The sequence below is a fragment of the Poecilia mexicana genome, unplaced genomic scaffold (genome assembly GCF_051168715.1).
Source record: "Poecilia mexicana isolate PSO_F unplaced genomic scaffold, ASM5116871v1 scaffold_5, whole genome shotgun sequence".
NCBI lineage: Eukaryota > Metazoa > Chordata > Actinopteri > Cyprinodontiformes > Poeciliidae > Poecilia > Poecilia mexicana.
Window position 1 is genome coordinate 29,286,928 of NW_028263374.1, and position 14,878 is coordinate 29,301,805.

The 14,878-nt window shown below is 37.6% G+C and overlaps 1 protein-coding gene across 1 annotated transcript; it reads right to left on the reverse strand.

Moving 5' to 3' along the window:
* Positions 1-2,737: 2,737 nt before the first annotated feature.
* LOC106903532 (gamma-glutamyl hydrolase) lies at positions 2,738-13,792 on the reverse strand. The gene is made up of 10 exons (XM_014967410.2): positions 13,510-13,792; positions 13,285-13,407; positions 11,033-11,147; positions 10,235-10,285; positions 9,356-9,440; positions 9,054-9,192; positions 7,067-7,173; positions 6,426-6,516; positions 5,622-5,759; positions 2,738-5,541 (listed from the first exon to the last, which is right to left on the reverse strand). The coding sequence occupies exons 2-10, from the start codon at positions 13,394-13,396 to the stop codon at positions 5,420-5,422; spliced, it is 960 nt and encodes a 319-aa protein (XP_014822896.1). The 5' UTR covers positions 13,397-13,407; positions 13,510-13,792; the 3' UTR covers positions 2,738-5,419.
* Between the last annotated feature and the right edge of the window lie 1,086 nt (positions 13,793-14,878).

The window sequence follows — 14,878 nt, forward strand, 5'->3', positions numbered from 1 at the left end:
TTGCGTTTTGTGCTTACACTGTAGCCTGTGTGTGTATCTTCTAGTTAATGAGGTGTGAAGGTGGACGTTGCTGACTTTGAAACACTTCTATGAAGATGATGATAACAGTAATTCCTCTGTCCTTCACAGTTAGCTGTACAGTGTATTGGTGAATTGCAGTTTGCATGTTTGGACTCGAGAAGAAAAACTTCCATCATAATCATGTATTTCATGAACTTCAGACGTTCTGATCGGATCTCTTGTCGTCTTTGTGCCTCAGTAGTTCTGTTGGTTTCATTGAATCTAAAAACCTAAATCATTACACTGAAAACATAATGCAAGCCAGCTTTGCAGTTTGTGTGATTTGCATCATTAAATGTTTAATAGGGAGGGCACTAAGGTGAACTGCAGAAGTGAGTTTAATATTTCATTTTTTAAACCCTCATAATATAAAAACATTTATTTTAATATTGACAAATGTTTCCAGTATAACTGTTGCACACAGACATGCTGAGGCAATCTTTTCTTTTTAGTCTCTTCTTCTTGCTTCACTCTTTCCTCACAGTCTAAGTGATTTTCTCCTCTCTTTGTTCATTTCAGTCTTCAGTCCACTGCATACCTTCCTCTTTCTCCACATATCCCCTCCGCCTGCATGAGGTATCACAAAGAAGATCTGCTTATTTTTCAGAAGACCTTTGGAGTTTTGAAACATCAGATCAAAGGAAGCGATCCTGTCTCTGTGTGTGTGTGTGTGTGTGTGTGTGTGTGTGTGTGTGTGTGTGTGTGTGTGTGTGTGTGTGTGTGTGTGTGTGTGTGCGTGTGTGTGTGTGTGTGTGTGTGTGTGTGTATGTGTGTGTGAGAGAGACAGAGATTATTCCTGGGCTAGACAGGAGATCAGTTTTATTCTCACACTGGGCAGCTCTTCAGTAAAAGGACTTTCATATCCAGACACTAATGCTCGTGCTGCATCCAGGGATCAATGGCCAGAACTGCTCTGTTCTCTCTGAAGAGAAAGAAAATCTGACTGAATGATAGAGTTGACTTGTGGAAAAACGCTGCCTTTTTGTTGGGGAGAGCAAAAAAAAATCCTTTTACCAAAGTAAACTCCTGAAAGAGGAGGATTAATAAATAAAGAAAACAGTGTTTGCTTTCTCTGACTTTCATCTGTTTCTTCACGCTCTCACTGAAAATCAGGGAAAAACATTTTGGAGAAATAAATCTGATTTGGCTGTTTGCTCTCAGACTTTAGGTTTTGTAAGTTCACAGTTTATAATATTTCTTGTAAACTGATTTAAACGTCAAACTAAAAGTTAGCCAGGGACCAGATAAGGGGAAATTGAACTTTAAAAAAACTATTCACAATAAATCTACTAAACCTCTGTTGTTTTAGGTCAGTAAAAATTTAGAAAATTATCTGTTTGCAAAATGCCACAATAATAAGAGTGAGAATGCCAGAGATGTATTCATTAATGTCTTCAAAATGAGATATTAATAAATATTAATGTCTTAATAATATAATATTATTACAGTCATATTATAATGATTACTGTGTCTTTAAACAAGGACAGAAAGCCCAGATGATGATGTGTTTTGGAAACCTCTGATAGGTCACCTGACTCATTTCCACATGCTTGAAGGCATCACATTCATCTGCTCAAACTATTTTATGCAAGTTTACACATGATGGGAATGTCCAGCCATCATGTTACTCAGGGAGGAGACGAGTTCTGTATCCTAGAAATGAACGAGTTCTGCACCAAAGTGTGCAGAGCAAAAGCCAAAGACCTTTTGAAGATGTTGACTGAAGCTGGTAAGACGGAGTCATCATCCACATGTATCCTGCACTGACATGGGCTGAAAGGCCACTCAGTCAGGAGGAAGCCATTATTCCAAAAGAAACATTAAAAAGCCAGAATGCAGTTTGCAAAGGCACACATGGTCTGGAGACATGTCCCAAAGTCTGATGGAACTAAACTGGAACCATTTGGACATCATGTCCAGCGAGTTCAGGCTTCGACTGATCAGGGCCGTTTTGGCAGCTCAGTGAGGCCGAGTCGCTGTGAGGTTTGAATTTTTATGCCTGGTTGGCATGTTAGGGTAATTTATGGAAAAAGTATAAGCAATTAGATTAAAATCCAGTTTAAAGTTGCCGTATGTAACTTTCATAATAATTTTTTTCCCCAACATATTTATTAGAGATATCATTGTTATGACAATATAATATAGGACAGTTAACCTGTGAAAAAAGTCGAGTTTGAACTTGTTGATAAGCCTCATTACCAATAACTTAAAACTACCAATCAGGAAAGATTATCTGCATGAAGCAACATTTAGACTCTGAGCTTCCGACACAAATTTCTCCACAGCTGCAGCCAATGATCTCTTCAATAAGTAACACAGACAGGGCGAAAAGGCCCGGCAGAGTCCGGATGGCGCTGTAACGCCCTCTAGTGGTGACTTATCAACTTTCACTCTAAACCTGAGAACAAATTATTTTAACTACTCAGGATGGCAATCATAAGAGAGAAAGAGCATTCATGGTTAATAATTTAACTGATTTGACCTCTCATCAAAATAAAGTAAAATGAACATGTAAAATAATATTTGTTGATTTGTTTCCCTTCATCTGACATAAAACATATAAGATCCATTCAAAACATATATAGAAATCAACTATTGTCATTTATTTTATTGTAGACATGTTTCAAAGTACAAATGGCTTTTTAATATGTAATTTGCTCACAAAAAACAAAGTAAATGATGTAGATATCGTTTTCTTTATTTGAATGTAGTTGAGCTTTTGAGAAAACTATGGCTCCTTTTAAACTCCTCCTGTTTCAAAGCAAAAAAAAAGTTCAAATTAAATCATTTAGACTTGACATACATTTGTTGCTGATGAACATTCTGAGTTGACAAAAATACATTTTCTCTTTGTTTTGAGCTCTTCTGAGCAAAAACATTAAAATACAATCATGTACAGATGACTCATCTGTAGTTTCCTGATATGTTTTTCAAACAAAGAGAGTTTCTGTATCTGCCACAGGAACGTTACATTCAGTATCTCACTAAAAATGATGAACAATAATTGCTGTGTTTCTTAGTTGATGGTCAAACTCAACATGTGAAATGTTTAAAACCCACTTGGCTTTTTTATATCAGATTTGATGGCTGCTTTCCTGCCATATGAACTTAAAAGTTCCTTAACAAAAGAAGGTGAAAAATTATTTTAAAATGAAGTCGTCAAAAGTAAACAAAAACAAAAAAAATCAACTCTGACCATTACAGAAATTACATATTCTTCTTACATTTCATGCCATCCTAGAAGCACAGATATCTTGCATCCATCTGAACATAATGTAGAAAATATTACAGGGCAACAATTGTTTATTTTAAGCAAAATAAAATATGTGGACTGTTTGTGTTTTGTAGTAATAACTTAGAAAACAGAGGCTGCATTTTTAGGTGAGGGCTTGGCACTTTCATCTACAAAGTCATGTAAAATTGTGATATTTAATCAGTAATTACTTTTTTGTGGTTAGCACTCAAATCTCTTAGAAATCCATAATAATTTATTTAACAGATAAATAGCAACACTAATCAAATGACTGATCTGTCAATGCCGACGTTGGTGAAATTATGATAAATATGTAGAAAATGAAAGATAAGCAAGCAAACAATTTCTGAATGTTGGTCCTGCTTAGATGTAACATTTATGAATAGACAGCATCTTGATTGCAGCAGATATAATTCATCCAGTCATCTCTCTTAGAGGAACCAGGGGATCAGGGGATCCAACCAAAACTTCATTATCTGAAACATATTTTTAACTTTGGCACACCTCCACCTCTATGCAGTAGCAGCTTGACTCCCCCATGAAAGCTCCTGCCTGATCCTCCAAACCAACATCCTGGCCTCTGCATGCAAGATACTAGCTATTAAAACAGTGATTCTTGAGAATAGGGACAAAATGGGTTTTAATTTTCCCATAATTTTTTTTTTGTTATTTCTCAACCTTATGTATGCAAATATGACAAATAATGTTTTGGAAATGTAAAGATGCTAAGGTGCAGGCTCCCAGTTGCAACATTTATTTAAAAAAATAAAATTTTCAATCGACCTGACCTAGAACGTTGTCATCACCATCTGACAAAAATAAATAAAAAATATTTTTTAATGATATTTTTACTCATTTTACAGACAAATGCTTCTCAAGAAACAAAAGAAATATTATTTAAAACCAAAAACAACAAAAAGTTCATCTGACGGAGTTGACACAGAGCTGAAGGTGGTGACAAACTAGTGAATAAAATGAAAAACTTGGTACATGTGAAGTAATGCAATTCATGTAAAATACATTAAAATGAATTAATTGCACATTTAAGTGAGATTTGACAACAATTTCACTGAAAGAGTCTCAGAAACTCTGATGCAGTTGACATCTGACGGAGTTGACAAAAAGCCAAACTATCTCAATTTATGTTATTCTGAAGGAGGCCATATTGTAGCTCATCAGGTCCGTGAAATCTTTACATTATACCAAAATTAAGCTTTTATTTCGCAAAATGTCATCAAAGTTTTGTAAATTATCAGTTACGGAGTTGACACATCATGGTTGTGACGAGTAACTTAGGAATAAAGAGAAGAGAAAAACTAAAGAATAACATAAGCTAACCAGAGCTAACTAGCCCTCCTAGTAAAGGAAGATAAAAGACAACGTCTTGGGGTCCTCAGAAGTTCTGGTGCCCCCCAATAATGCCTGATTTTTTTTTACATTCTTTTCATTTCTGACGGTGTTGACAAAAACTAGGGACACATTTCAATGGAGTTGGAAAATATATAAAAATTATTTTTAATTCAATTTATTGATACTTTTATAATTATTTATATGACTACTTATACTTAAGTGTCACAATATATAATTTTAGTATTTCTTTATTTTAAACTATTATAATGTATTGAGTTCTGCTCCTGGACCAGGGATTTTACAGGCATCATCCACCAACTACAATGTTTAAAATAAAAAAATATTCAGCAAATACCTGGAAAATATACATTGCTGTGCTCACATGACCCAGGTTAGAGTCAGATATTTGAAAAAAATTATATTTTGTGTATATTTTATTAAAATTTTGTGCTTTATCCATAGGACCTGTTTTGTCCCTATTCTCAAGAATCACTGAAAAACATATAATCTAATTAGCCAGTCAGACGGTTAGCAGAGGAATCATAATGCTCCAACTGATGGTAGTTTTTAGTCTTTGCATATTAAGAGAGCACAGTCTCTTGTTTATCGTTGTTTTAGCTTTTTCTTTATTAGTTCCTGTAAAATACTTTGGTAAACTTTTTTCTACCGATGATACAAGCTAATAAAATGATTTCTCACACATGATAAATTATGATTAATCTGAACTCAGGACCTTTAGTTCCTAAACATCATTCATCAATCAAAGTAATAGTTCTGGATGAAGATTGCATTGAGGCCTCTGTAGACAGGGGAGAAGTTATAAATCAGAGCTCTGTCTTCTTCAGCAGCGTTGGAGAAACGGTGCTGGCTCTTCAAGGCTGAAGAAAGACGTAGAGGGAAGAAAATAAAAATAAAAACCTAAAAATGTTTGAACAAGGTTGCAGGTTTTATGCATTACCTTCAGAGACGAAGAAGCTTCCAGTGTAGAAGCTGATTCTGACAGCAGAGACAGTGTGAACCATGCCTGGCTTATCTATCCACTCAAACGGACTCTTTTCAGGATGCCACTGGACAGCGTAGAACGGGTAGCGGTAAGCTAACCAAACCAGAAACACTGTTAGCACACGCTATGGGCATTGCTGTTTCATTTAATCTGATTAATACGGTCAAAGTAAATATGCTGACAGTACAACCGAGTATTAGGGCTACGCTAAGAAAATAAAAAACTAAAAATAAAATGACGACAATACAGTCACAGTATTATGAGAAAAAAGCCCTACCAGAAAAAACTCATAGTATTATGACTAATACTACACAATATTACATAATACTATTCTTGTATGGCTTTTCCTATTGTGTAGCACTATGAGAAAAATAGTCTCTTTATACTATGATTTTACTCTCATATGAGCATATTCTTGTAATACATGTAATATAATACATACATTCTTGTAATACATATACAAGAATACATATATTCTCGTATATATGTATACAAGAATATATAAATATAAAATTACAACTATAATTACAATTATAGTTGTAATTTTATTTTTTGCAACTTTCTGCACAAGTTGTACACATTATTGTGGGATGTTGGTGCCATCTAGTGGACACCAAGTGGTTTTTGAATGGTGAACATAATGTACATTATATACTTTGAATTCAGTCCCAGTGTTAAAACACATTGGAGTAACTTAGAGAAAAGTTATCAAGTGGGATGTGCCTCATAAAAGCAGCTTAAACAGACAAAGAACGCTACCTTCCATGGTGGAGATGAATTCTTTCTCTCCATCGCTGTTGGTGGACAACACTCTGTAGAACCTCTTCAGTTTGGCATTTCGGGTGTAGTTCTGTAGATTCAGGCACAAATTTAACACTGACTTAGTTGTGTTGGTTGTTCTATGTGACAAGTGGACAGCAAAAATCTAAGAGTGTCAGGAGAACCACGCTTTCCAATGCCCACTGAACACCTCACAATGAGAAGCACGTCTCAGGTAATAAAATGCATGTAGTGTGTTCATAAATATTTACCACACTTTGTGCATTTTGAGGTTATTATCATAAGAAAGATGCCTCAATAGCAGCAGAAGAATTAAAGATCTCAAATTTATGGTGGAATTAAGAGACTGAAAACAAAAACGTCATGAAATGTCATCTGAATAAAACATTGGTGTGGAGAGGCAGCGTGGGTTCAGGCCCCACCCAGGACTTTAAAGCTCACGTCAGTCAGATTCACCTTGCTGGAAGGCATGTGTGGTAAAACAGTTTACAGATGTTTCAGTTTTAGCCTCACAGGCTGTGGATTAAATAGTCGACTGTTTTTGCAAACGGCTGGCATAACTAAAGATCTCCAGCTGTCACCTGAGGGGGAGGAGAAACATCAAAAAAAGCAGCAAATACCTGTATGGAAAGACTCCAGCTGTGGAAGTTGGAGGTGATGTTTTCATTAGCCAGAGACTGCAGCACATCCCTGGGAAAACTCCTGAACAAGCGGCTGGACTGGGCCGCTGCAGGACAGAGAGAGGAAACGTTCTTTAATCTGTACGAATGAAGGTGAAATGAAACATCATGTTTCAGTGGAATAAAGCCAGCCTAGAGGTGTAGCTGAGCTAAAGATGCTTCTTTGATGGAGCAAAGTGTGCCTGTCTGTGTCTGCAGGAGGACGACGTCCGGATTGGATTCTGGTCTGAGGACATTTTGAATTAAACCAACATATTTAGAAAACTGCATTGACTTACAGCACAATCTAAAATATTAAGAACCTTTTCACATTTTATTAAGTTACAACCACAAACATCAGTGTATTTAAACATGATTTAAATGACAGACTATTACAAAGTAGGTCATAATTGTAGTGGAGGTTTTTCTTTAAAAGAAAATCTGAAAAGCAGGTAATTAAAGCAATAATCTTAGCCCACTTAGGGCAGTGGTTCTTAATTCCTCTCCGGTTTTAAGGGTTTCACTCTTGCCACACACCAGAGTATAACTGAATGGGTGACTAAGAGGCTCCTGCAGCTCTTGATGGCAGCTGAGCAGGTAATGCAATCAGCTGAACCAGGTTTGCTGAGCAGAGACATAAAGGACAGGAGACCTCAGACCAGGACTGAGGACACCCAGCCCACATACAGAGCAGCGGCCCTCACACACGGCACTGTGCATTTTAATGTCCTTATCCCAGCACACACACACGCACACACGCACGCACACACACACACGCACACACATGCACGCACGCACACACACACACACACACAGACACACACACACACGCACGCACACGCACACACACACACACGCACACACGCATGCACGCACGCACACACACGCACACACACACGCACACACACACACACAGACACACACACACACGCACGCACACACACACACGCACACACACGCACACACACACACACGCACACACGCATGCACGCACGCACACACACGCACACACACACGCACACACACACACACAGACACACACACACACACACACGCACATATTTTATATAACAGGTAGGCACGAAAAACTTATGCTATAGATGGAAATAGGATGTCAATGATTTTTCCCAAATATGCTTCATTTTTTAAAATCTGGACTAACATGTATATTCTTTAGAAACATCAACACACGACCAAATAAAACAGTGTGACTGCAGCTTAAGCTTGAATTCAATGGTAACCATTGTAAAGTTTAAGTTTGACAAACATTTGTCAAACTTAAACTTTACAAACATTCTGGAAATTCAAATCAAATCTATTGATATTAAATGAAAACGAATAGCTGTTTGAAATAAAATATAAAATGGACAACGTGTGTTTTCTGACTGTGTGAAGCAGTTCTATCAAGTTTTATTTTTTACTCAAAGTGTTTAATTTGAACAAACTTGAATATTTATTTTTCAAGTTGAGACTCAACATGACAGCTTGTGAAGCTGTCATGTTGTCCGTTTTGTGGTAAAAGTGAAAAAAGTTCCTCCAGATTTTTGCAGTTCCACGATCACAGAAATTCATGTAAAATCAGCAGAACCCCACATTTTTTCATGCTAATCCATCATGGTGAGCTTATCGCAAATTTTCCATAAAAATGGTCAAAAACATATATAAACATATTTATTGGATCTTTTGTCTTGAGTCACTTAAATTAGCAGTTTAAGTGACTGCCAATTCTCACCTGCAGGTGGCAGTAGTTCTTACCTTACTGAGTGATTTAAGTTCTTCAAAGAATAAAATGTTTGCATGTAGATTTTGAAAGGGGTTAAAAAACTAACGCAAAATGCTTCTTAAATATTTCTAAAGTAGAACCACAGAATCAGTCATTTTGACTGCAAAGTATCACAAAAACAATCAGGAAATCCTGGAGGGACTGAAATAGAGACAAGAATTATACCAGGTGTGAGGATGAGTGGCAGAGCCACGGCCTTGGTTTTGGTGAGAGTGAGCAGGTTCTTTCTGGCGGTGAGAACGGAGAGTTGCTGGAAGCCCTGGCACGTCCCCCAGATGGGGAAGTAATCCCCTGCATCATTGGCCTAAAGAAGGTCAGGAAGTAAGGAATTACTAGATAACATTTATAGATGATGTGTAAAGATTTTTCTTCTGCTCTATCCTGCAGCCAAGCAGGGATCACATTTCAGAGGATATCCTGAGGAGTTACTGGAGCTCAGCAGTCAGACTTCATGTCAGACTTCATACCTTCAAAGCCAAGTTGTAAAAGATCCTGGCAGCTCGACTGAACTGGGATGTCTGAATGTCTACGTCTCCCCCTGGCAGCAGCAACCTGAAGGGACAGGAATATGATAAATGTAGACAAAAAACTGAGATCTGACAGAAAAAATAAGTTATTGAAATCCATAGAGTAATGGTGAATGATTATGTCTTTCAGTGCATTTAGTCTCTATGGTTTTAAGATTTTATGCTACCTCTAGTGGTAGTAGTGGGAACTGCAAGAACTCAACAGTTAACACATTAAATCAATGAAGTCTGCACACTCTTTAAAGATAATGAGTCTTATTTAGAGCCAGAACGCATTCTCCTAACTAAAGTCTGAAGAAAGGTCTTTGTTGACTTCAAGCAACATTATGGTAAACCTGCTAATGCATGTGACTCCACTGACTCTTCAGTGATTCTCACTCATCTGCAGCTGAGCTGCAGCATGGAGGAAGAGAGGAAGACGTTTCAGCTGGTTTTATGCACATTTATGAGCCTAACTCCACCTTCTTTTTCATATGAAATAGTTATCATTTCATGATTAAAAACTAAACATTTTCTATATATATATATATAGATATATATCTATCTATCTATATATATATATATCTATATAGATAGATCTATATATATATATATATATATATATATATATAGATCTATCTATATATATATATATATATATATATATAGATATATATATATATATATATCTATATATATATATATATATAGATCTATCTATATATATATATATATAGATATAGATATATATCTATATCTATATATATATATATATATATATATATATATATATATATATATATATATATATATAGTAAGGGCATATGGAAGAATACTCACCCATTTATTGAGTTGAATATCTTGATATATTCTTCTTCTGTGCGATTGATCCTGCAGAACAAAAAAATACATATACAGACAGATAAAATCACTAAGAAGTTTGTTTTTTATTTATTTTGTACTATGAGCAAAAAAAACAAACTAATCACACTGAAATACTAAAAACTGGAAAAGTATTTGTGAATCTTTGCTGTGGTCAGCAAATTCTCCAATTTATACAGACATCAAAATCCACCAGAGGAACCAGGACTGAAGACTCTGCTGGTCAGACATGAACTGCTGAAGTGAATAGTGAAAACTTAATGCTCTTCAGTTTATTTTCCAGCAGGACTCCTATAAAAGGAGTGAATAATAATTTTTAAACTTTTAAAGTTACATCTTAGCACTATGTTCTTTGACAAATGACCCAGAGTATCTTGTTGTGTTTGATTTGAAGTGATGGAGCACAGCAGTTGCCCTCCTGCTGTGACTCACAGACTGAAGGAGTCACAGTCCTGCATCAGAAAACCGCTGTGCTAAAACTTTAAAAAGAAACCATTCATTGCTTCTACACGTAGTCTGATTCATCAGCAAATAGTTGACAACAGCATTTCTTCAAAACAGTCCATGCCATTAAGGTTACCATGGTAATCATGACTGGTGGTAAGTCAACCAGTATGTACAGGTAAGTGGAGTTTTTAACAGAGCAAGATGGAGTCAGTGCACATAATAAAGTCTGCAGTAACAGTGGTTGATGAAGACTTGACAGCAACCAGATAAATGTAATAAAATAAAATACAGAGGAATGTGATGCTGTACCTGATTGGTGCGACCCTGGCTCCAGCACTCTCCAGGAATTTGACGTAGGAGGCAGCGATGTAAGAAGACCCTCGAGCAAACTGGTCATCAGACAGATTTTCTTGCGCTAACACACCTAATGTCAGAAGATGACAGAGAATTACTGATATTTCACAAGTCAGAAAAGTGTTTATATCTATTGCATCATGATTGCATTAGACAAACACAACACAACTGTGTGACATTAAGAGATGAGTTACTGGAACACAAAGGTGTGTTCCAGTAACATTGTGCCTTTATAAAGTCTACAAAGTTTGCTGTTCAACTAAAACCCAAACTAAGCAAATTACTTAAAATATCTGTAAAATATATATTTTTCCCCTTTTATATGTCATATTTAGTGAGTTTCTTAACATGTAGACCTTTCATGAAACTTTGGTCTAATCTAGTTCATCTTCATTTCAGTTCTATTTCAACACTTCAATTTGTTCAGGTTTTTTGTGAAATGCATCTTTTTTCACTCATTATATATTAAAACTAAGCTCTAAGAACAAAACTATCATCCACAACTCTATGTATTTTCATTTATCTGTTGAGCGTATGATTTGGAGGGCGGTGTTATGTAACACACCAACCAAAAAGCATGCGGTGTCCTAACCCCTTCAGCTGTTCAACGTGACGTAATGAGAGCTGCAGACGACTCCAGAGGATTGGTACCAACAGCAGCTCTTAACTGAACACTTGGCAAACAGCGACTGGTCAGCCATGAGGCTCACATCCAGTGATGGATATTTATTGGATCTTTTGTCTTGTCCCCCCTCTCTTTCCTCCCCCCTGTCATACACTGACATGTTCAGCTGCAGAAGTGAAAAAGGACACGCTGATTAAAACATTTTTAATAAGATTACTTTGAAGGAGGAAGGAGGTCTAACTCATCTTCTTGTTTTCCTGTCTGCTTGTCCCTTTCTGCAGTGAGTCCTCTGTCTCCATCTAACCTTTTCGTTCACAGCTTCACACCAGCTGCCTTCATTTCCTCTTTCACTCCATCCATAAATCTCCTCTTTGGTTTTCCTCTAAGTCTCTGACCTGGCAGTTTCTTCCTTAAAATCCTTTTACCAATGGACTCACTATCCGTCCCCTAACATGTCCAGCCCATCTCACTCTGGCTTCTCTGACTTTATCTCCAACACATGAGCTGTTTCTCTGATGCATTCATACTGGATCTCATCCCTGCTTGTCACTCCCAAAGAAAACCTCAACATCTTCCTCTGTGCTGCCTCCAGCTCTGCCTGCTGTCTCCTCATCATTACCACAGTCTCCAAACCAAACAGCATCACTGATCTCAACAATGTCTTGCACACCTGTCCTTTGATTCTCGTTGATATGCTTTGGTCACATCTGACACTTTTCTCTTCTGTCACTCCTACAGCACACCTTACCACAGTCTTACGGCTCCCATCCATCTCCTGCACTTCTGTGCTACTCCAGACGTCCTCATACAGTACAGAACCATACCCTGCCATAATCTTTCTCTAGATCTATAAAAACATGACATTCTCTATACTTCTCTATTAACATTCTCAATGCAGCAGCTGCACATGGCATGAAACCAAACTGCTGTTCACTTCTGACCTCAGTCAACAAGTCTAACAAGTCTAGTCATCTAACAGACATGAAAAGACACAGAAAGCAGTCCACAGCATGACTTGCAGAAATATGACACTTCTACAGTTTGTCTTTCTGAGTGATGCTCACACACCTCTAACCACTATGACTGGATGTTTTACTCAACTCTGCAAAGTCTTTCTGCACCTCTCTGACCAAAGATGCCTTCCTTAACCCTGAAGCTTTGAAATAAGTCATATTTTTAATTAACCCTGACCATAAGAAAAACAGACAAGCTCCAAAGGTGGTTACTTGAGCTTATAAGAGCTTCTGCAAAAGAGACTTTCTAAAGTTTCAGTTTCAGTATTTACCTTACATTTTAAGATTTTGTCTAAAATGTTACTCTTTGAATGTGTTTGTTGCTAATCAAACTTGAGTTGGTTCATTCAGGAAGTACTACTGATAAAATGCAGAATTATTATACTATCATGTTTTTAAAGCTCACCAGTACTCCAGCCACACACGGGGTTTGCACAGTCTCCATTGCTCCCCCACACTCAGACACCTTTTTCTCGAACATTCCCGAAATATTACATAAGAGCAACGATAATCCGATGAGAACCCTGCAGGCGCTTTTTGGAGGACAATAAATGACGCTCATGTTTTACCGATGATGGGTCGGTCATTGTGCTGCTGGCTCCTGGCCGCGGCGCAGAGGAGCGGCCCGCAGAGCAGGAAGGCGGTCAGCACCGAGAACCCCGCTGCAGCTGGCCCACGCATGGCTCCAAAGTCTGCAAAAAAAAAAAAAAAAAAAAAAAAAAGCCCGATATGAAGGAAGGACGCTGAGCTCACAGACTGACGGAGGCAGGAATAATTACGGTATTTAGAAATACCTAAGCCCGGATGAAATGCAGAGATGCTTCGTCCTGGTGATGATGCTGATGCGGACTGACCGAGAGCTGGGTCTGACTGCTGCCGCCGTCCGTACCTCTGTCAGCGTCACCGCATCACGTGAGGCGCCGAACAGCGTCCTGCCTGCACAGGTAGACTCAACGGGCGTGTCCGAAACGTATGGCATGAAGAACAGAGGATGTGTTCATACAGAAACACATGTCAGCCTATCAGCAGAGAACTGGAGAGAGCAGTTAGAAACCGCCTTGAGGCAACTTCCTCTGGAAGAAGGTAAAAGTCATCTTGAGCCATGCTGTAGCGGTTGGTTGTGTGAAACTGGATCTTACTTAAATAATGATCAAACGTTTTGCTTTGATCATTACACAAATCTTGTACACCGCTGTGAGAAACTATTGCTCCACTTTCTCCTGTTTTTACTATTTTCTGTCACTCCAAGACATCATCAAACCTATTTTATATCAGAAAAACATGTTGGAAAACGTTTTTTTTCTTTTCATTTGCTAAATTTTGATCTGAATCTACATAACCTACCTCTTTTTGGTTCAGTTTTACAACCCACATCCAGACCTGATGATTGCCAGAATCAAACAGAACCTGTCTGGTAGAGTGGATCATCTCAAAAAGCAGTTCATCATCTGCTTGGATTTGAAATAAACCCAACAACAGAGAAACAATGGAAGTGAAAGAGAAAACACAGAACAACGAGGAACAATCTAAGGAGTCGGTGCCTTTTGGAAGATAATGCTCAGTGTTTTATTACCCTCCACTTCACCCAAGTGTCCAAGAGGATCTTAAAAAAGTCCAACAATTGGGGCAGATCTTGTTTAGATCACATATATTATACACTGCAAAACTTTGTCAGTCTGATTCCCCCAACATATTACCATCAGATAGACAGAGTCAGTTCTTAATGCTTCCTCTTTCATCCCTTCACTCACAGCACAATTCAAATGCAGCTATTGCAAAAATATTTACAAGCGCCTCAAACATGTACTTCTTTAATTCTTTCTTATCGGAGCCCTGCAGCTGTGAGCAGGAATCTACCCAAGTAATTGTTGGCCAACTTCTTGGTGCATTTCATTACTCTTCAAGTATACTTCTGCATTTTCATTTTCTGTTGCTTCAGAATACATACACACTGAAGCAGAAATAAACAAAAATAATTTTATTAAGAGGTGTGATGCGCTATAAGTAAACAATGTTACAAGAAAACTGAATATAAAACTGCTTTCATGTATGTTGTGAGGAAGTTGCAGTAGCCTAAACTGTCCACAAGAGGTCAAACTTCTCCACTAAACATTCCGTATGTTTTCATTTCCGGTCAGTGTGAATGTGTTGTATTCCTCTGCA